Source organism: Tetrao urogallus (genome assembly GCF_951394365.1).
Source record: "Tetrao urogallus genome assembly, chromosome: 7".
NCBI lineage: Eukaryota > Metazoa > Chordata > Aves > Galliformes > Phasianidae > Tetrao > Tetrao urogallus.
The window spans coordinates 50237460-50258032 of record NC_136820.1 but is presented as its reverse complement, the minus strand read 5'-3'; the positions used below and the strand labels follow the sequence as shown (position 1 = coordinate 50258032).

The window sequence follows — 20573 nt, the reverse complement described above, 5'->3', positions numbered from 1 at the left end:
AAGAACTCCAAGATCATCCAGTCCAACCATCTACCTATCGCCAGTATTTTTCACTAAACCATCAGTACAACATCTAAACATTTATTGAACACCTCCAGGGTTGGTGACTCCTCCACCATCCTGGGCAGACCATTCCAGCACCTGACCACTCTTTTGGAGAAGTAGTTTTTCCTAATGTCCAACCTGAATCCCCCCTGGTGCAACTTGAGGCCATTCCCTCTAGTCCTGTTGCTAATTACATGGAAGAGGAGGCTACCTCACCACAGCCTCCCTTCAGGCAGTTGTTGAGAGCAGTGAGGTCTCCCCTGAATCTCCTCCAGACTAAATAATCCCAACTCCTTCAGCTGCTCCTCGTAAGATTTGTGCTTCAGACCCCTCACAGCTTCACTGCCCTTCCCTGGACACGCTGCAGGGTTTCAAAGTCTTTCTTGCAGCCCAACACTGGCTGTTCACAGCAGTCTTGGCAAGATGTGGTACTTTTATAGTCCTTAGCTGTGTTTTGCCTATCCTTTTGATATCCTATTTCCATACATTCAATTCTAGAGGAAGGTATGTAAGTAGTTGTCAGACACAGAGAAGGAAACTTGGAAAATGCAGGGAACAAAATAATTCAAGTGGTGTTTTTTGAGCAGACCTCTAGCTAGCTAGTTGGGTTCAAATCAGAGAGACCAGTGGCAGTGTTGATTATGAATTAGCAGGGACCATATGAGCTCCGGTGCAATCTGAAAGAGCAATAGATGCAGCTATGGTTAGGAAAGGAAATGCAGATGACCTATCAAGGAAATCAAATTGATCAAGCAGTTGTTGCAAAATTTTGATATGCCAGGTGGGGAGCATGTTTTACTGGTTATAGTGTAATGCTTTTAAAGAACCTTGCCAAGTAGCACTTAAAGCTCTGATGGAATGGAGCAGCATGTAGTTACCTTTATGATCTCGTATTAGATGCATATTAGTTCTGAAGTGCTGCATACATTACAGATGCTTTGTGAGGGTAATTGACCTGCCTGTGATGATGAAGAGAAAGCTGCTCATACCATATTTCTATTTTGACTAATGCTTCTTAAATACATGGTAGTTCAAAAATATTTCATTGCAGCTGAGTGCATTAAACTGGGTGCAGTTGGGTGCATTAAGAAGAGCATGGCCAGCAGGTTGAGGGAGGTGATCCTCTGCCTCTTCTCTGCCCTTATGAGCCTTATGAGGCTGCATTTAGAATACTGTGTTCAGTTCTGGGCTCCCCAGTTCAAAAAAGACAGGGGTCTCCTAAAAAGAGTCCAGTGGAGGGCAACAATGATAAATGTCCTGGAGCATCTCCCAAATGAAGAAAGGCTGAGTAACCTGGGTCTGTTCAGCCTGGGGAGGAGAAGACTGCAAGAGGATCTGATCAATGCTTATAAATATCTAAAGGGAAGTGAGAGGCAAATGGATGAGACTAGGCTCTTGTCAATGGTGTGCAGCAACTGGACAAGGAGTAATGGCCTAGAACTTGAACATAGGAAGTTCCATACTAACATGCAGAAGAATTTCTTTATGGTAAGGGTGACGGAGCGCAGAACAGGCTGCCCAGAGAGGTGGTGGAGTCCCCTTCTGTGGAAATATTCAAGACATGTCTCGATGCCAACCTGTGCAACTTGCTGTAGGGTACCTGCTTTATCAGGGGGTTGGACTTAATGATCTCTTGAGGTCCCTTCCAATTGCTGTGATTCTGTGATTCCGTAATGATCCATAGTCTTTAGTTAAAGAAAATGTGGAACAGAGAAAATAATCCCAACCAAGGCAAGAATTGCTGGTTACATTTTATAGGTGATGTTATATGGGAGATCTGCTGAGAGCAACTCTACAAAGGGAGTTATGAATTACATCCCATAGTCTCTACTTTGAAGTCTGGAGGTGATGACTTGCAAAAAGAAGCTAGAATAGCTTGATGTATAGCTAAATGATTCACTTGTGCCCATCTTGGAAGCCTGTACCTTTCCCACTTTCCACTGGAGACTTCTAAAGTCATTAGAAGGTCAAAATGCTCAGATACCCAGAACAGTCCTTAACTTTCAATATTCTGCTGTCCATTCGTACCTGTATGGTTTAAACATGATAATATTAAGGAGAATTGTCATATAGTTTTATGTGAAGTTTGTTTAAACAAACAAAGTATGGGTTGGTTTCATATACTGTGTTGAGGAAAGTCATAGACTTTAAAAGCTCAAGAAAAGCTGGGCTTGATGGTCAAATATATGGAATATAATAAATATGAATTTTCAGCAAGTTTTGATAATGTCTTTATTGAAAAAAGATTTTAACCTTCACAGAATGTAGGTATCAGCTGAAATCAGAACTGAGTGTCCTAGACGTTATGGGTTTACCTGAACATAACAGATTTCCATACCTCTGCTGTTCTTTAGTAATCTCCTGTGCATCTCTCTGCTTGTGCTAAATGCAGGGCATCAAAACTTGACTTACTGGAAACAAAAGAGAACCAAAACTTAAATATAATGCCATAGATTTGATGTGAACCAAGACAAATATGCATATGCTTACTGCATGTCATATGAGAGAGAATAATTTGTAAGTTAAAAAACTATGCTGTGTGTGAGAAGGAGGAAAAAAAAATTAGGAGGATTATGTGGTCTTTTCCCAGAAGTAATATGAATACCACAGGGATTTATACTAGAATAATTCAGACGATCAAGAATTGATTCAGATATTTTGAAGGTGTTAGCTGGAATATCTTTCCTTAATTTGCTGAGGGATGCTTATGTAAACCTGTTCAAGAATGGTTTTGAGAAGTTTCTTGAAATGTTAAGAAAATTCTATAAAATTAGAGGATGAGGAAATAGAAGAGCCGATAGGGTGTATAGAGATGATAAGTGTACTTTGTAAAGACCAATTATAGCACTTTTACATTTTCAGGGAATTTCAATTTAATCAAAACCACTCAAAGGAAAAAAAAAAAGAAGACTACCAAAATTATAATTGAGTGCAGCCAAAGTAAAACACGCAATAAATTAATAGACTGTACTTACAGAAGGAATAAAGATACTACTGGAAGGAAGAAAAGGCCATGATATTGACAGAAATCAGCACCCAGTTTTGCTTACCATTAGCACTTTGATGTCTTAAACTTCAAAGATGGAATTTTCTCTGTTTATCCTAAGCAGACTGAGTAAAGAGACAATATATATATATGTATATGCATATACACTGTGTCAAAGCAGTAACTTTCGTTGTCTGAAAATAGCATTAAGATATGGGAATTGTTCTTGAGGATGCTTAAATCTACTCTGTGGACTGTAAAGAGAGACAAGGTAGACTGAACTGAACTGTGTCAAAGATGCAGGTAGGTTCAGAGCTGTTTAATGTTTGAATGACCTGAATGAAAGGGCACAGTGCATCCTCAGCAAGTCTGGAGCTTCATCAAGCTCAAGAAAAAGAAATGCAAAGTCCTGTACCTGGGATGGAACAACTCCATGCACCAGGACAGGCTGGGAACCAGGTGGTTGAAAAGGAGTATTAAAGGACCTGGGGTTCTTGGTAGTCATCAGCTTGATACTGAGCAGTGTGCCTTTGTGGCAGAGGACCAACAGTTTGGTGGGCTGCATGACAACAGGAACTGGCAGCATGATGAGGAAGATGATCCTTCCTCTCTCTTTAGCCTAAGTGAGATACAGATGGAGTGCTGTATCCAAGAAGAGGGAGAGAGAGCTGGGACTGCTAAACTGAAGAAGAGATGGCTCAGGAGGATCTCATCAACGTGTAGAAGTATCTGATGGGAGCAAGTGAAGAAGAATGAGGCATGCTCTTCTTACTGGCAATCAACAAGCAAGAGGCAACAAGCACAAACTGAAATACAGGAAATTCACCTTTACCATGATAAAGCTTTTTACTGTTAAGGTGGTCAGGTACAGTTAGAAGAGACAACCTTTTTGTACATGCCACCAATGAATATTTTCCCACAAGACCCACACATCAGTGCACGTTAAGAGCTCTGGCTGGATCCTTCCTTGTGCACAATCCTGCTAGGTTGCTTTTTATCAGCTTTTTCAGAAGTGTGGCATTTCTGGCTGATGCCATCAAGATATTCTGGTGTATGTGGAAGGGCTGGCCTGTCCCCTGTAGCAGGAAAAGCTTTCTGATAATCCATCTCTTTGATTAAGCCCCCTGATGTAATTACCATACAAAGCCTGTTTTGTCACTGACAACAGGCATGTTGAGGGGAAACAAGGACTGCAGGGACTTTTTCATTTGGCACACAGAGGGAGAAAGGTGAATAAATGTCTTCTTGGTGTTCAAGGGAAAGATAGAGCTGTAGTCTCAGGTTCTATAAGTCTGTGCAGGTTCATTAACCTCAGTGCATTTACAAAGTTCAATGTAAATAAAACAAGACATCCCCAAAATATTTAAAATGCTAAAAATAATAAGTGGTTTATCAGAAATAATAGAAAAGACGTGCTGTTCTTGTTGTCTGCCTTTATAAGAATGTTATTTGCTGTCTACTTTGTGTGGGAGATTTTAGTGCTCTTGCTCTCTAGGAGACTTATTTGGTATTAAGTTTTCTGTTAGTTTCTCTGTTACCTTAAATATCTCAGCATCAGTTTATTGACACCATATTAAACTAATTCGTTCTTAATTTTTTGTAGTAACTCAAACATTACTATTTGGGTTTTATATTGCTGGAGAAGAGACTAGAGGTGAAATTATTCTATTCAAATATAGATGTTGACAATGTAGATGTCAACATATGAGCTAGCTGTTAAGAATTCCTCTATACTCAAGGGATAGGAGTTGAATGTTTAAAGTAGACAGCTAAAATAGGTCAGACAAATTGCTTTGTTCCTATGTCTACTTCCTTGATTTTGTAAAAAGAGACTTGACAATGAGCTCATATATGAGTACATCTTCTAGATTTCTAAACTTAGCTGACAAGACCTAGGTCATTGAAGGGTTACTTCCCTGTCTGTGTTTATTTCTTGCTTGTGTGAGTCTCAGTTGACATGAGAGAGGTTCACACCATGTTCTTTAATATAAATTAGGAAGATGACATTGGGGTAATTTTGGAGGGAAATGATAAAATGCTTTGAATTCCACACCTTATATTGACAGCCTACAGGTGATAAACGATGTATCAATTATATAACCATCTGTTCATATCTAAGCCAATGATGTTCATCAGGCAAAAGCCGTGCCAAAATCACCCATGGAGTTCCCTTCCCTGGGGAGAACTCAGAAACACTGATGGAGTGGTGTGAGGGCCAAACTGGTTATGGCTGAAGTATTCTTGGTTGCTTCTTTTACACATCATCATTCTCCATCCGTGGTGTATTCTGCATAGAGGAATACTCCTCATGCCACTGAGAAGTGCTGAGATCACTTTGCATGGAATGTGTGACTCTGCTGCAAAGCAATCTGCAGAACTGTGATTGATTTTGCATATCTCAGAACCTTTTAGATTTCTGCACTTGTACTGTTCCCATATGGTGCAGGAGAAGGATGAGATGGGCAGTTCTAACCAGATGCTGAATTAAGATTAATTAAGTGAAGAATTCACATTTCATCACCTCTGGTCAAGGCCACTGTTGGTCAGCTTTGTAACTTATTGCTTTCCTTTCAGACCTCTGGCATGCATCCTGGAGGTCCATAACGAGGAGCCTAGCAGATCTGATTTTTCTTTCTTTTGGGTGAGATCTCAGTCGCGGCTCATAACTGCTTCATATAGTGACTGAAATCCTCTTTCATTCATCCTGCATTCATTTGAGCTACTGTATAACAATTTCATCTATTACTTGGTATGGTGAGAACTCAATCTTTACAGATGTGATCCTTTTATACCTACCTGTGAGTAGGCGCATCCTACTTGGGTTGGCCCACATGGCACTTCTTACCAGCATTTAGGCTTCTGTAACATGTAGTCCATGTAAGCCCTAGGGACACTCGAGTCCTTTTTTAAACAGGAGAAAGAAATGGCCACTTGCAGCAAAACATGTTGCCAGAGCTCTTCCAAACTTCTCCTTAAGGACCCATTATTCCTCACAGAGTAACACGAAGAATTTGCTGTGGCATGGAGAACTTTTGCAGTGGAGATATGAATCTCTTTCACAGATGGTGTATGACTTTCCTAAGCCATCAGTAGACCCCCAACAAGTCTTTTGTAATCCCCGTGTTTCAGCTGTGCTTGAAATAATTCTCTGAAGCCCTTTAAGGATAATATTTTTTTCCTTCATGTGTGCAGCCCTTGTGCTGTGGGCTATTCTGACTTCACAGATTTTAATTACGGTAGCAGATGCAGATAAAACAACAACATGAAGCACTAACATCTCCGGTTTACAAATGAAACTACGTGATGCGGCTTTATGAAGTCTTTTTGATCATTCAGACTTTCCTTCCAAGCCTTGTATTCATATTTTTATTTATTCTCGCAGTACTGAATGGAGATGGAAATGCTTCGTAGACATTGTCCCTACTTCTGAAAAGTTTTTCTCGTAATGATTGGCTGAATGTACTTATTTGTGAGTTAATTATCCTTCTGTTGCTAATGGGTTGACTCTGCACCTATGTGTGATAAACACAACAGGAGCTGCTGCACATTATATGCAGATTTCTCTGGAGGTCCAGGGCACAGGTTCATAGGCCTGGTTGCTATTATCTAAAAAAAATGCTTGGGCTTCTGTGGATGACACAGAGACCTCAGTCCAGTTCTTGATGTGGGTTTCCATGACTACCTTGAAGGCAAAAAAAAATGAAGCTGATTCTTTTTCTCTGTAAAATGTCAAAGAAACGCAGCAAAATGGTTAGCAGATGTTCTCACATCTTCAGAAATTTCTTTGAAGCTAACAGAAAGAAAATAGAAGGCAGCCTTTTTCCACTCTTCTAACCTAGTGAATGCCAGGTTAAAGTAAAGCTGGATCTTCAACCATTGGAAAGAGTGTATTCCAAGGGTTACCACTTTACCACAGGTTATCCTTCCATCCATTTTGTTGACCATCTCCCACTCTTCCGTTGCATTTAAGTCTTGTTTTTGACTCATTACAGTGGCAGCATCCAAGGACAAAACTCAATCTCAACACCATTCTCTGGCCTTTCTGGCTGGAGTTGCAAATTATCAAGAAGTAATTTCAAATCCAAATGTCTGTTAATGTGGCTGCCTGGTTGTCTGTTGCTTCTGTTGATGCAGAGACTTTCTTTTTCCGTCTTTTCACTACTGAATGTCACCATGGATGTATTCTCCTCCTCAGCTGAGATCGTATCAATCCTTCATTATTTGATAAACCATCAGAAATGCAGTTAAGTAATTAAATTCAGTACCAGAGTGGACTGAGAGTGACTGATCGAGTGAGGATGGAAGAAGGCAGATCAGAGAGAATTTTATGAATCATTGTTCTCCATTTAGTCAGAGTCTGGATAGAGAAGACAAAAATCTAAAGAGAACTTAATTTTCTGTTCTGTTTTTTTAATTGAAAGACTCTACTTTCTAAATGCTGATATCTTGGCTGTATGTTGCAATTAATATAAAAATGGAGTACCCACTGACTGTGAAAGTTTTTTCACATTTGCTTTTGGCACTCCTTTATTTACTTTCTGTCTTTGGTCTGTTTTCTTTTCAGCCTTTGCTCTTTTTTTTCCACATTCTGATTTTTAAGTGTTTTATTGTTTCTGTAGTTGTTTACATGTCCTGTACCTATGAGGTTTTTTTTTTGTTTGTTTTTCTTTTTCCATTCTCAAACATTTACTTACCTCTATAAACATTTCTCTTGTTAGGAAGATGTCAATCATGTTTATGCCTGCATAGGTGATGAATGGTGGTGTATAGGAAACCTGCATCACACAATAAGAGTTTGAAAAGCACCTCTGCATTCAAAGTTTTCATTTACAGATGTAAACAAAATATATAAGAATAGTTCTCTGTCCCTGAGACAAACTGGTGTGGCACAGCTCATGCCCAAAACTCCCATACTTTCCCAAGAAAACAAATTGTGTCTAATCTTCTGTAGGCAGAAGACCTTGAAGTGAGTTCATCTCAGAGGAAAGAGGTCTATAAGGTAGAGTTAAAATGAAAGGATTCCATCTCAAGTAATGGGCAAATTCATTTTAAAACATGATGGTAGGGCATCAAGGTGAGATCTCTAAGCCTAAGAGCACAATTCATTCCTTCCCATTCCTCTTACTTCAAAAAGCTCTCAGATTCTTTACAACTCTTGGCATGAATTTTGTTATCTGGACCAGTGATCTTTGAGAAGAAATCACCAAGTTGTACAGACTCAAGAAACCTTCAGTCGTGATTTTGAGCTTTTACTGAAATTAAGAAGATCAGGTTCTTTACAGAAGAGTGGTGAGGTGCTGGAACAGCTGTCCAGAGAGGCTGTGGATGCCCTGTGCATCCCTGGAGGTGTTCAAGGCCAGGTTGGATGGGGCCCTGGGCAGCCTGGGCTGCTATGAAATGGGGAGGTTGGTGGCCCTGCATTGGTGGGGGGTTGGAGCTTCGTGATCCTTGAGATCCCTTCCAACCCAAGCCATTCTTTGATTCTGTGATTCTGTGAAATCATGACTGCAGAAATGAAGCATACAGACCCTCTGACCAGTTCAAAATGTTCCATTATTCCTTCCCTACAGATACAATAGAGTTGCTGTTAGAGAATCTCTTCCAGCACTTTCTATGATGCAAGCTACTGATCATACAGTCATGTTCTTTGGCTTCAAATTTAATACCCTAGATGATCTGTAATAACTGCAATCCAGACAATTATGACTGACCTCTGATATATGTAACTCAGTTCAAGTGTTGTGGTCTCTGCTTTCTTTCTGTTTCTTTCTTGTACCTCTTCCATGTTTGCTATATTCATAATCATTTTTCTCTTTCACTGCAGAGGTTTGAGTCTTGACATGAAGACACTGACAAGAAGATCTGCAGAGAGTGTGTGCTTCAGCCCTAATTAACTGTTAGAAGCTAAGCTTGACTAAAGATCAAAGTCAAGAGACAAAGATGGCCATCTGTTGGAAGAACTGCTTCTTCACTCTCATATTGCTTCCCATGGTAAGGATTGTTGTTCTTGTTTACACTGCCATTATTTAAATATGTGTTCCCAAGAGTAGCACTTGCTAACAATGAAGGCTCTGAGCTCTGGTTTTGTTTCTCTGTGGCCGAATGGATTCTATTAAGCGTTCTCTAGCTTCCTTTGTAGATGCAATTGGACTGCGAAGCCTTGAGGTATCAGCCAGTACTTTTGGTTGCCTCCATTTTCATATGGTCACTGTTCAGAAAACATGCAGGTGGGCCTTAAAGATAGTGGCTCTCCAACTCGTTAGTCACTTTGATGAAGATATCGGGCTTTTTATGAACAAGACAGGGATTTATTTGGGATGTGAATCTTTAGTGACCAAATAATGTGCTATCCTTTGAATTGCTCAGTCCTAACACGTGTCAGGGGATTGATCATATTAGTATATGCTTGCCCACTGCCCCCATCTGCATTGTGTCTCTATCTAGCCTCCTATAAAAACTGTAAGAACATTGAATAAAGCATGTTTTTTTTTTTTGCACTTTGCAACCATAGGCAATGGTATACAACCTGTATAATAAATCCATCTTGCATTTCAGCTCAGCCCTTGGCTGGATCATTGATCATAACTGCTTTTCATTACGTCTCAGGAAGCATTTCACAAAGGAATGCTGTGAGAAACAGCACTACTGCTTAAATGCTCTATCTGATTCTTATTAAAAGGTTTCTGTTGCTTCCATACAAATGCTTTGCAAATGCCTAATATTCTTTGCTATCCAAGTGTAGTATCTTAAAATATTATTGAAATAAATTTTGGTTTTATTTTTAAGTAAGAATTGCTTAAATTCTTAAATTGTGATGTGACCCGAGTATCTTTTAACAGTATTTACAGTTTCTTGCTCATGCATATTGACTGTGTAACTTTGCAATGTGAAAGAGTCAGCATATTGCACTCCTCTTAATTTTGTCACACACGAATGCACATTCTTTCCTCTCGGGTCTTATTTAGAGGCCACTTTAATTGACTACAAATCTGAAGTGTAGCATTATTCAGATATATTATTTAGAATGAGAATGTTCATCTAAATAATTTAGCACCTCACTTTATAAATACCTGACATAATTTCTTTTTTTTCCCCTCATATGTTGAGTATTCTATTACTTAACTTCCTTGGGCAGGTAGATGGCATTATTTACAGCAGTCCCTTAGGAGCTCCCACCTTACTGCTAAGCCTAGGACAACCTCAGTGTTGATTCAGGAATGAATGTCAATGAGATACATCCTATGTTAGGTGAAATTGGAGAGCAGATTGGTAGAGCTGCTGTATTTCTGGGTAAAAAATCACATTTTTCAGACTGGAACAAACTCATTTATGTGATCATGTGAGTTGAAAGGCAAAAGGATTTTTCTTAATGGCCAGTGATCTTCGGCATTTCAAGATTATTGGCGTCCAGCTTGAGACAGACAGCAGGTATCTTCTTACTTAGAAGTGAACTATTTTTAATTAAGGAAAATAACTGCGGCTGAATGTATTTCTTGAGCTTTTAGAAGATGGATGACCTTCCTGGTGAATGTAAAAGGACAGCAAGCTTCCAGTTCTTAGCATTTCAGGACATAACTGTGATCGCTGAGCTGGATAATTAGCGATCTGCTCCAGCTTCTGGACTGAACTGCTCCCTAATGAAATTCTGTGAAGCAAACCAGAGTTAGTAAGAGTGAGTATGGTTTTGTACGTGAGGTTACTTCAGCTTTTTTTATGACTGCAGGACTTTCTCATAATCTCTAGGAAGCCAGGTAATAAAATTAGTGATTCCAAAGTGAACTTGTGTATATGCATACACACTTCTTTGGTCAGGGAAGGGACTTAGTCCTGTGACAGATGTGGTACCTTAATTTGTGTGTAGTATACATTCTTCTACAGTTTGTTTTGAAGGACAAGAGCTCAGGAATGGGTAATGTTATGTATGGTTCTTCCTTTGCTGAGAGTTTTTATCATGCTTGGGGTAACGTTTTACCTCTGTTGAGTCTTGCTTTCTCTTGGAACCATCTGATATGCTGGGCCAATGTCCTTACGTTGATATCATTCTATCATGCAGATACAGAGATTTTCTACAAAATGGGTGAGAATGAAAAGCTTGAGTCAATTTGATTGTCATCTCATCCTCCAAAGGGTTCCTTAAAAAGTTTTCTTCTTCTTCTCTTACCACACCTGGTACTGTTCAAGACATCACCATTTACTTTCAAGGAGAGCTGTTTTTTATGGCTGTGGGTTAGTTCCATCCCATGAGCTCCTGAATCTGTGCGGTGGCTTGGATGTGCAGTTTCGCTTTCAACAATTGATTGTCCACCCAAACTAAGGTCCACAATCATGAAAAGGTAAAAGAAAAAAGGCAAAAAGTGTCCTGATGGAATGTTCTAGGTGCCCTCAGTTCTAGGGCCAGATCAAATCCCGAGAAAATACTATATGTATAAATATTTAGACGTGGCCATATATAGACATGGACCATTATAATTATCAGAGATTAGGGTGGTTTCTGGTATGTTTAACAAACTTTAATACTTGCTTACTACAAAGGTATTCCACCTTCCTATTTACTGCCTGGGATTTAAAACTAAATCTGGAGGAGTGGGACCTGTTAGGTCTGTAGAGAAAACTCCTTGACAGCAAATTCAGAAATCTACTTTTTTCCCACTTGAAATGTTTTCCTAACTAAAATCCATTTTGATATTTTAGATGTTTTTAGTCCTTTTGTTGTTGTTGTTAGCTAGGGTGCTTGTTTTCAGTGCAAAATTGCACTGCAGCTACATCATTTTCTGTGTTCTGTCTTTCGTTTGCACATCCGTTTTTTTTTTACCTCATTTATTTTCATTCTGAATTCATGGAATCATAGAATTGGTTGAGTTGGAAGGGACCTTTCAGGGTCCAACTCCCCTGCAGTGCACAGGGACATCCACAGCTCCATCAGTTCTCACAGCCCCATCCCCTAACCTTGAGTGTCTCCAGTGATGGGGCATCACCACCTCTGTGTGCAACCTGTGCAGTGCCTCACCACCTTATTGACGACAGCTTCTTCCTTACATCCACTCTAAATCTTTTAGTTTGAAACCATTTCACCTTGTGCTGTCACTGCTACTGTCTGTCCCCTTCATTCTTATAGCCCCCCTTCACTGCCACTTCACTGTATTTCTCATTTCATTCAGTTGTGATAACAGTAGGCATGGTGTTTTTTTGTTTGTTTTTATCTGTTTGTTCTGTGTGTTCGTTTTGTTGTTTTTCTCTAAACTGGAAATATCAACAGAAGTCATCAAAATTAGTGAAGAGATAGGATCCTAAACCGAAGTTCCTTTGTCTGGTTCCAAATGTACTTGAGAAACAATGAAATTCATGACTCACAAAGTTGGCTTAGTGTATGAACTGAATTTTAAATGTAACTGCAATGCAGGTGTTCCAACTGTCTGAAATAATTCAATCAGTTGCATTCTTCAGCTAATGCTTGGAAATTCTTGTGGATGCATCTTTAATATCGCTAAGCTTAAGGTTTCAAATGAGAAGATGCTTCTTGCAGTGTTTCGTTAGCTGGTGAACATATTCTCAGTGGCCTTTACAGACTTTTAGGAAAGTCTTTTTAAAGGCTAAATAAAAAGGGAAAGATGAAAAGAGAAAGGTGTAAGTGATGTCCCTTGTATACAGGCACTGGAATTCGATCGCTTTATGGGGTGAGGTGAGGTGGATGTGTAGGCAGCATCTCACGGATCAGAGAGCCAGATCCTGAATGGATTGTTTCCCCATTCATTAGGAGATGAGGAGAGAAACTAATTATGTTTACTGTGATAGTGTATCTCAGCTTTTCAAGGGTTTGTATTCTACAGTGAAGAGAACTTGCTGTATTAGTCCTTATCTGTGGCTGTCCTTTCCAGTGCTAGGCTACATTCAAGTAGGACCATCTATATTTCAGTCCCTCTCATTTTCTAAATATGAGGAACTATGTATAAAGACACATTCACCGGTTCTGCTTCTGCTATGATTGATTGAATATCTGTAGCCTAAATGAAGGGTTCCATTCCCAGTGGGGGCAGAAACGTGTATGGTTGTGTTGGGCTCTGCTCTTTAGACAACGTTTTTAGACGTTGTCTTTAGACAATCTTTTTTCCATTTAAGACTTAATGAACTGGCATTTAATGAGTTTATTGGTCTTGTGATTTGTAAGAGCTCATGATCCTGTTAGAAAAGGAAACATTCTCTGCAGGAATACAGCAGTCTTCAACGTGATGCTCTGTTGCATGGGAATTGTCTCTTAGGGAAAGCAGCGACTCCTTATATGAACATGGCTGGGAATGTCCTCCAGAGGAGGATCTCTTCAAAGCCTAAGACTTGTTTAAAAATAATAAAATGAAAAAAAAAAGGTCTTAAGATATGTCACACTGGGTAAGGTAGTTCCAAAGATATGGCTCAGATTGTGTTGTAAGCTCTGTCCCAAAGATATCAGAGGGGTTCTGTGTTACATAACGGCAGCAGTGCCCTTCGAACAGCCCAACTTCAAGCACTTCATAGAGGAATAAAAATTAGGATCCTGGTTCCAGACGGTCCTTACCCTGTCAGCAGGTGGGATGAATACTTCCAGAAGGTGACTGATTGCGCCTGAGAGCTCAATAAATCTCTTAGTTTCTCAAAGAGAGCTTCATGTGTTGGCACTCCAAGGATGCCTGGGGCTGGTAGGGCCCTTGGCATTACATCGTTGCTCTGTCTCCTACGCTGGCACTTGAAATCTCACCCCAGGGGCTCCAGCTGTTAGTTAGGATTATTGCAGAAGCTGAAGAAAAACACACTTGGTTAAAATGTTTGAAAGCATATTAAGCTTATAAGCACAAAATGTGAAAGACAAACAAGAACAAAAGTAAAAAAATGAATTTTCTACCTACCTTTTTCACAATTACTACACACACACACGCATCCATGGGTAATATTCCTTATTTAAGCAAGTAATCTATCCAGGTCTTAGAAATGCACAGCAGCAGGACATGAAGAAGAAAATGGTTGCCCTACATTAATGCTTTCACTTTTCTGCCCTCTGTTGTAATAGTTGTAATAGTTTCTGTGAAGGGCAAATAATATGATGACAACACTGATTTAAGGCCATTAATACGATTCTTTTCCCTGCTGGTTTTATGTTCGTGAGCTTGGAGAAGTATTGGGTGAACAGTCAAATAACAAATTAGGAAATAAAAAAGATGTCTTGGAAAATGAGCCTATAAAAAGAAATCAAAATCAGTGATTTTTCATATTTCTTAGCTATTAATATATAGCACTTGTAGGGATGTTATTCAAGTCTCTAGCAAGTGTGCCACTGACCTCTTCTTCCTTGGGTTTGCAGAGTCAGCAGCCTAAAAAGGTTTCCTTTAAGGTCAGGTTGAAGAGGTAGTTGTGGTGCAGAACCAAAGCTGCATTATAGAAAAGGGGGAGATGCAAGCAAAAAGGAATAGAGGCATAGAGGAAGTGAATAGTAGCTAAACAAATACAGTGCAATCACTTTGCTGGAGATTTGACTTTTTATATATTCTCTTATCCTTGTCACCTTTCTGTCTAATGAATTGCAATTTTTACCTTCCCAGTCTGTAAAGAGTCCACTGCTTTGCACTGTATGGCAAGAACAGGGACCTTCCTGAGGATGTGGGAGCACCCAGGATTAGTGCTTGCCCCAGGGTTACACATGGCAAGGCCTTCCAAATGAGTGGTCCATAGGTTGCCTCTAAAATCCCCATTGGAAGAGGCAGAGGATGGAAGGCAGAATGTACTGTGCTTAAGGATGATTTTAGGGCTTCTTTTTCAAACCACCAGAGACAGCTCTTTAATCAAGCTCTATGAAGCCTATTAAAAACACTGCCAACTGTAAAGCCCAAGTGTTGCTATCCTTACAATCCCTGGAGGCAGAGAACCCAGCTTAACAAACCCCTCTTTGTCTCTGTGGGCAAAGAGTGAATTGCACACCCCAGGCTCGCTTCTGCTCATGAAAAGAGAACTGGGGTTTGGTCACATTTGTTTTTTTTTTGCCATGTGGAAGTCGCTTGGAAGAGAGAATTGGTGAGATATGAGTCCTCTCCTACAGTAAGCATAGTGATCCCTGTGATGTATTTATTCATTGTATTCTTTTTGAGCCCACAACAGAATATTGCCGTTGTAATGAATAGGAACTGTCTGTGTACTTTTTTGTGCCTGTGAGAGCTGAGCTGTGTACTGATGTCAGCAAATGCACCAATATTTAGCCATCTAAGTGATGGATGTCTGGTTGAAGATATTTATCATTATTAGTACCTACCAATGATAGTCACTTGTAAGAGGCAAGCACCTTCAGACATTGGTATGACCTCTCATAAACCCTCCTAGTAATCTCCTTATTGCAAGGTAATTAAAAATTAGCTTAGATGAGGCTTTGGTTTCCTTAGCTTTTAGAAAACTCATCTTCATTAAGCAGTTTTTATGAATATCACGTGGATGCTGAATGGATGACTAAGTCACCCTTGCCCAGTTGATTGTCTTAGCAATATCTTGGGACTCATCATCCTTGTCAGGTTATCACAGATGCTGTTTGTTATCTTTCCTGAAATACATTTTTAAAATCAACAATTTCACGTGTTTTCTTGCATGACTGACATCAGATGTCAGTGGAACATTGTATCTCTATGAAAAAAAATAATAATAAAAAGTCCATACCATTCAATACTTCACTCTTTAAAGCAATGAAAGAAAATCAGCCCTCATATGCAATCACTTCAGTCCTTCCTCCAATACACCTTAAGTAAGAGCACTGATCTGCTGAAAACTTTAAGACTGCAAAGTGACTGAGTTGTTCTTTTTTTTACTGCTTCTGGCTTTCCTGATAACATATTTATGCAATGTCCTCTTCTGTCAAACATTTCTCTGTGTGCTGATTCAGCATCCGTGGGCAAAATGTGTTATTGAGAGGTTATTTAGGCTAAATGCAGTCCGGTGGATTGGTTGTTTAAAGACTCCTGAAGAAGTTTGTCAGTCATGTGAATTACTGACCTGTGTAGATTTGGGAAGGGAAAATACAGGGTTATCTATTTATTTGTTTGTTTTTACTTTATTTTTCTTACCCAAAGCACACATATAAGCATGTTATGTATTTTGGCATTAAGATGTTCAGACCTTTATTTTGGCTTTGCTGTTTGTAAAGTGCTTGCCAGATAAGTAATAATGTGGAATGCGTTATTGGATAAGATTCGAAATACACTGAAGCTCAAAGCTGTAAGATAGTGTTCACTTCCTCATAAATATATATTTCCTTGCTGACCTCTGGCTGATGTGGTTTTAGTTATAAGATTTCAATCATAGAATCACAGAATCACCAAGGTTGGAAAAGACTGAGTATCACCCAGTTCAACCATCAACCTACCACAAATATTTCCCACTAAATCATGTCCCTTAGTACAACATCTAAGTGTTTCTTGAACACAGATGAACAAATGAAACAAGACACGTTTTCATACTGCAGTACAAACTCAATTCCCACGCAGTTCTGGGCTAAAGTAGCCCTTTTTAGTGTCTCTTCAGCCTATGTAGATATACAAAATAAAAACCTTTTTACCCGTCGTGTGTTGTCTATTATGCCTGAAGTAACAGCAGATACACTCTGTAAGCTACCTTCAAGCTCATTTAAAGTAACTATTGGATCTGCCTTTGTGTCTTTCATCTAGCAGCTTTGATAAAAATAATGGTGAGGTTATTATTCACTATGACCAACCATGGCAGCAGGCCATGCCCTTGTCCATTTCTTTTGCAGAGCAGCGGTGGGAGGGAACGCTGCAGGAATGGGATGGGTTGTAAGATGGTAGATGGACCTTTGATATTCTAAGGAAGTAAGACTTAGGTGATCGCAGCTCTGCATATGTGTTTTGTTTGCCATTTTTCCAGATCACCTACCTATCACAGAATCATAGAATTGCTGAATGGTTTGGGTCGGAAGGGACCTCAAGTTCCAACCCCCCTGCTGCAGAACGGTTGTGTTCTCAGATGAATTAATTTTCCAAAAGTTTGATGGGAATTCTTTGTTGAAGACAGAGATATTGTTAATTCTCTAAAGAAAAAATGAAATTCAGAATAAGTTAAAGCCATAGAAGAAAGCATGGTATCCAAACAGGCTCTCATCTGGGAGATGCTAATCCATACGATCAATGACCAAAGCCTTATGCTACTGATCAAAAAACTCATCAGCTTTCTTTTCAAGCAAGATCTTACAGCTAATTCAGGTATTTTTGAATCCCTGATGTTAGAACAATAACATAAGACACAAGAGCTGGAAGATCAAATGTTCCTTATGCCTCAGATTAGTGTTTACTTTGAGCAGTGCTTCAGCTTCTTGTTCCTCAGTTCCTTCTTTGTGAAATGAGGCCATCTCTGCTGCTCTGCCTCTAAAAACTACAGATGAGCATGAAACTGTGGAGAAAGCACTGCCTGCTGAGTTTTCCAGCACTGATACGAAGTCCCATGTAAATCTCCATCTCATGAATGCTTTCATCTTTGTATCAGCACATGCATTTCTTCTGCGCTTCACGCAAGTGTATTTGTTCTGTTGTTTTTTAATTATTGTGTATACCTGCTACTTTTTTTGAGATTTATTTTTTTTCCTGTGACTAAAAGGGGTAGATGGAGACCAGAAACTACAATATTGGTTTTGCTTTGGTTTTCTCACTGTTACCTATTTGTTAAATCAGTAATTCTGCAGATATTTGACTGCAGGACACAAAGACAAATGTTCAGTCCTGGAATTCTTTCTTGAGCCCATTTATCGCTGTTAACAGAAGATGAAAAACCACCTTGTGGATGACAACTTATATTGGAGGAACAGGTTGCTGTGTACTGAGGTCAACTCCTGCTACATGGTAGTGCTTGCAACTGAGGCCTTTGGATGTCAACCAGTGTTAAGTGGCGAGCTTCCAGCTGTGATCATTTGAGAAACAAAGAGAATCAAAGAAAAGGAATTAAATCTGGAGTTCAAAGGAAAGTAACAAAAACAAAGGGAAAGTGGCAGTGATGTGGATGAATAATGTTATTCTAGAGATAAAGTTCTATCCTTCAGTTCTTCCTGCATTTGGAGGGCAGGTGTTTTTTTTCCTGTAACTTTTTCATACGGGGAAATATCAAATGTTTGTTGGTTAGCAAAGGAGTAATACAGGAATTCTGAACACAGTCATCCTGAAGATGAAATAAATAGAAGTTAACATATATTGGAGTCACCCAGAATAACCCACGAGGAACAACATAAAGTATGTTCTACCAGTTTTGCTTTCAAGCCTTTTTTTTGCCTTAATTATGACAGAATTTTGCTCACATGGGAGAGGAAATTCTTTCTCTTCAGTATACAGTAGGCATACTGTATGTCCATTTATTTATGCTTTCTACTGATATGAGGATAACCACAGCAAACTGAAATAACATCCCTCTGTTTCTGACCCTACCCTGCAGAAAATGAAGCTTTCTCATTAACAACAATTTGAACCAAATCAAAGGATTACTTCAGTGTTTCCATATCTCTTTTTTGTACGTCTTACTGCAGTTCAGAAGTAAGTGAGGTTGTGAAAATGTAGACCACTTGCCTTAGAGAAAATGCTTTGCTCATCATTGATCCCTTGCACATATATATCCGTAAAAGGGAAGGTAAGGACCCAAACTCCCTGAGGAGTAAAAATAAAATGCTCTGTGGAAAATGAATTTTCTCTTCGTAATTAGAAATACGTTATCAGAAGTGAACTTCTTTGGAGGAAAGCATATGAGTTAGGGAGCTGGAAATGAAGACGATAAGGCTGATAGCTGAGCTGCTCTTGCCTCTTTCCTGACGTCGTGTTGCATGTATTGCGTGACTCTCACCAGACACTGCTATTATCTGCAGAGGCAAAAATTAGCTTATGCTGCTGGGATGCGTACTACATCAAGACTTTTGGAATCCAGAATGGCTGTAAATTTCATAACAAGAATTCATAGAGATTGTGGTGTGGTCATTGTCACTGAGAAAGTAGCATCTAACATTTTTGAGTCCAAATACACAAAGTTAGTGGACTCTGTTAAATCTGAATACAGAAATATTCCAGAAGAGCCTTCCTCTCTTTCTCCAAAATGACAATTTCAGTCCACTGGCAAATTAAACCTGGGAGGAAAGACTTAAATATATTGATCAATATTTATTATCTTCAGTGTAAAATAGGAACCATAGTATAAAATAGTAACCATGTATGCTAGGACTTCTAAGTTTTTATTGTGTTTTAATACTCCTCTCCTCTCCTCTCCTCTCCTCTCCTCTCCTCTCCTCTCCTCTCCTCTCCTCTCCTCTCCTCTCCTCTCCTCTCCTCTCCTCTCCTCTCCTCTCCTCTCCTCTCCTCTCCTCTCCTCTCCTCTCCTCTCCTCTCCTCTCCTCTCCTCTCCTCTCCTCTCCTCTCCTCTCCTCTCCTCTCCTCTCCTCTCCTCTCCTCTCCTCTCCTCTCCTCTCCTCTCCTCTCCTCTCCTCTCCTCTCCTCTCCTCTCCTCTCCTCTCCTCTCCTCTCCTCTCCTCTCCTCTCCTCTCCTCTCCTTTTTTTAAAATTCTGACACTGAAAAATGGTCTCTTGTTTAAATATGCAAAAAGTTTCCCATGAAATGTCTGCACATTGCAGTCAGCTGCAAACAGCACAGCTGAAGCATCTGTTATCCTTGGAGAAAGCCCCTGTGCCACTGTGTTCTGCAGCACGAATGCCCTTGTACCTGCCAGCCAGAATGGCTGCCTTAACGCTTCAGCTGCCTGCTGTGTTTTGTTGGGGCTGAGCACAGCAGGAGAGATGTACCACGAGGATAATGGAACGCATCCAGAATCTGTCCTTATTCACTACGATATCACCTATCTGAGCAAGTTTCTGTATGGTGGCAGAGCAGAAAATGCTGGAGCAGAATCTAGGTCATGATAAGACTCTGAAAGTGAGACCTGTGGCTTAGCTGTCAGGATCTGAAATGGATCCAGGTCCTGCGGGTTATTTGGAACAAAGTCACTCTTTAAGGGGGAGATCTGTTCTTAGAAGAAGACCATCTCTGTCACCATGTGTTGTCCCTCCTTAAATCAAACCACATCCTGCAGTGATGCAGGAATTTGAGGCTGCATATGCAATCTGGCACTTTCCGTTTTCTTTTTTCGTTTGGTTGGATTTCTAGTAATTTTTGAGGCTTTATTTTGTAACGTATCGTATATCAGAATGCCTTGGAACTTGATTGAGGCTCATCTCATGCAGCACAGCACATTCACCAGTGAGATTTTCTAAGCATACCTCGTGAGCAGGACACAAATGATGCTGATGCATGTATGCAGTGGTCAGAGAGCAGCAAGCAAGGCAGAGGCTGAGTGTTGAGGTTTTACTGGGACCAAGACGTGGGCCTCTGCTGATAGTTACTCTGGATATGCATTTCTTTCTTAATGCTGTATATGAAAGCAGTGTATTTCTCTTTTGTGATATCATTAGCAGGCAGTTGACGTCCAATATTGTCCTCAGTCACTGCATGTTCTCAAGCAGAGCACGTTTGAGCTGCATCCATGTCGCAAAGCATGAGC

At 39.9% G+C, this 20573-nt stretch overlaps 1 protein-coding gene across 3 annotated transcripts in view; it reads left to right on the top strand.

Annotated features, from left to right (window-relative positions):
* Positions 1–8971: 8971 nt before the first annotated feature.
* The window catches only part of ADCYAP1R1 (ADCYAP receptor type I), a gene marked incomplete at both ends in the record, with an annotated part of 96436 nt that continues 84834 nt past the window's right edge, over positions 8972–20573 (top strand). For all 3 annotated transcript variants that reach the window (XM_079538005.1, XM_079538006.1, XM_079538004.1), the window contains one exon: positions 8972–9022. In XM_079538005.1, the coding sequence (XP_079394131.1) occupies positions 8972–9022 (51 nt within the window). The remainder of the gene's footprint in view (positions 9023–20573) is intronic.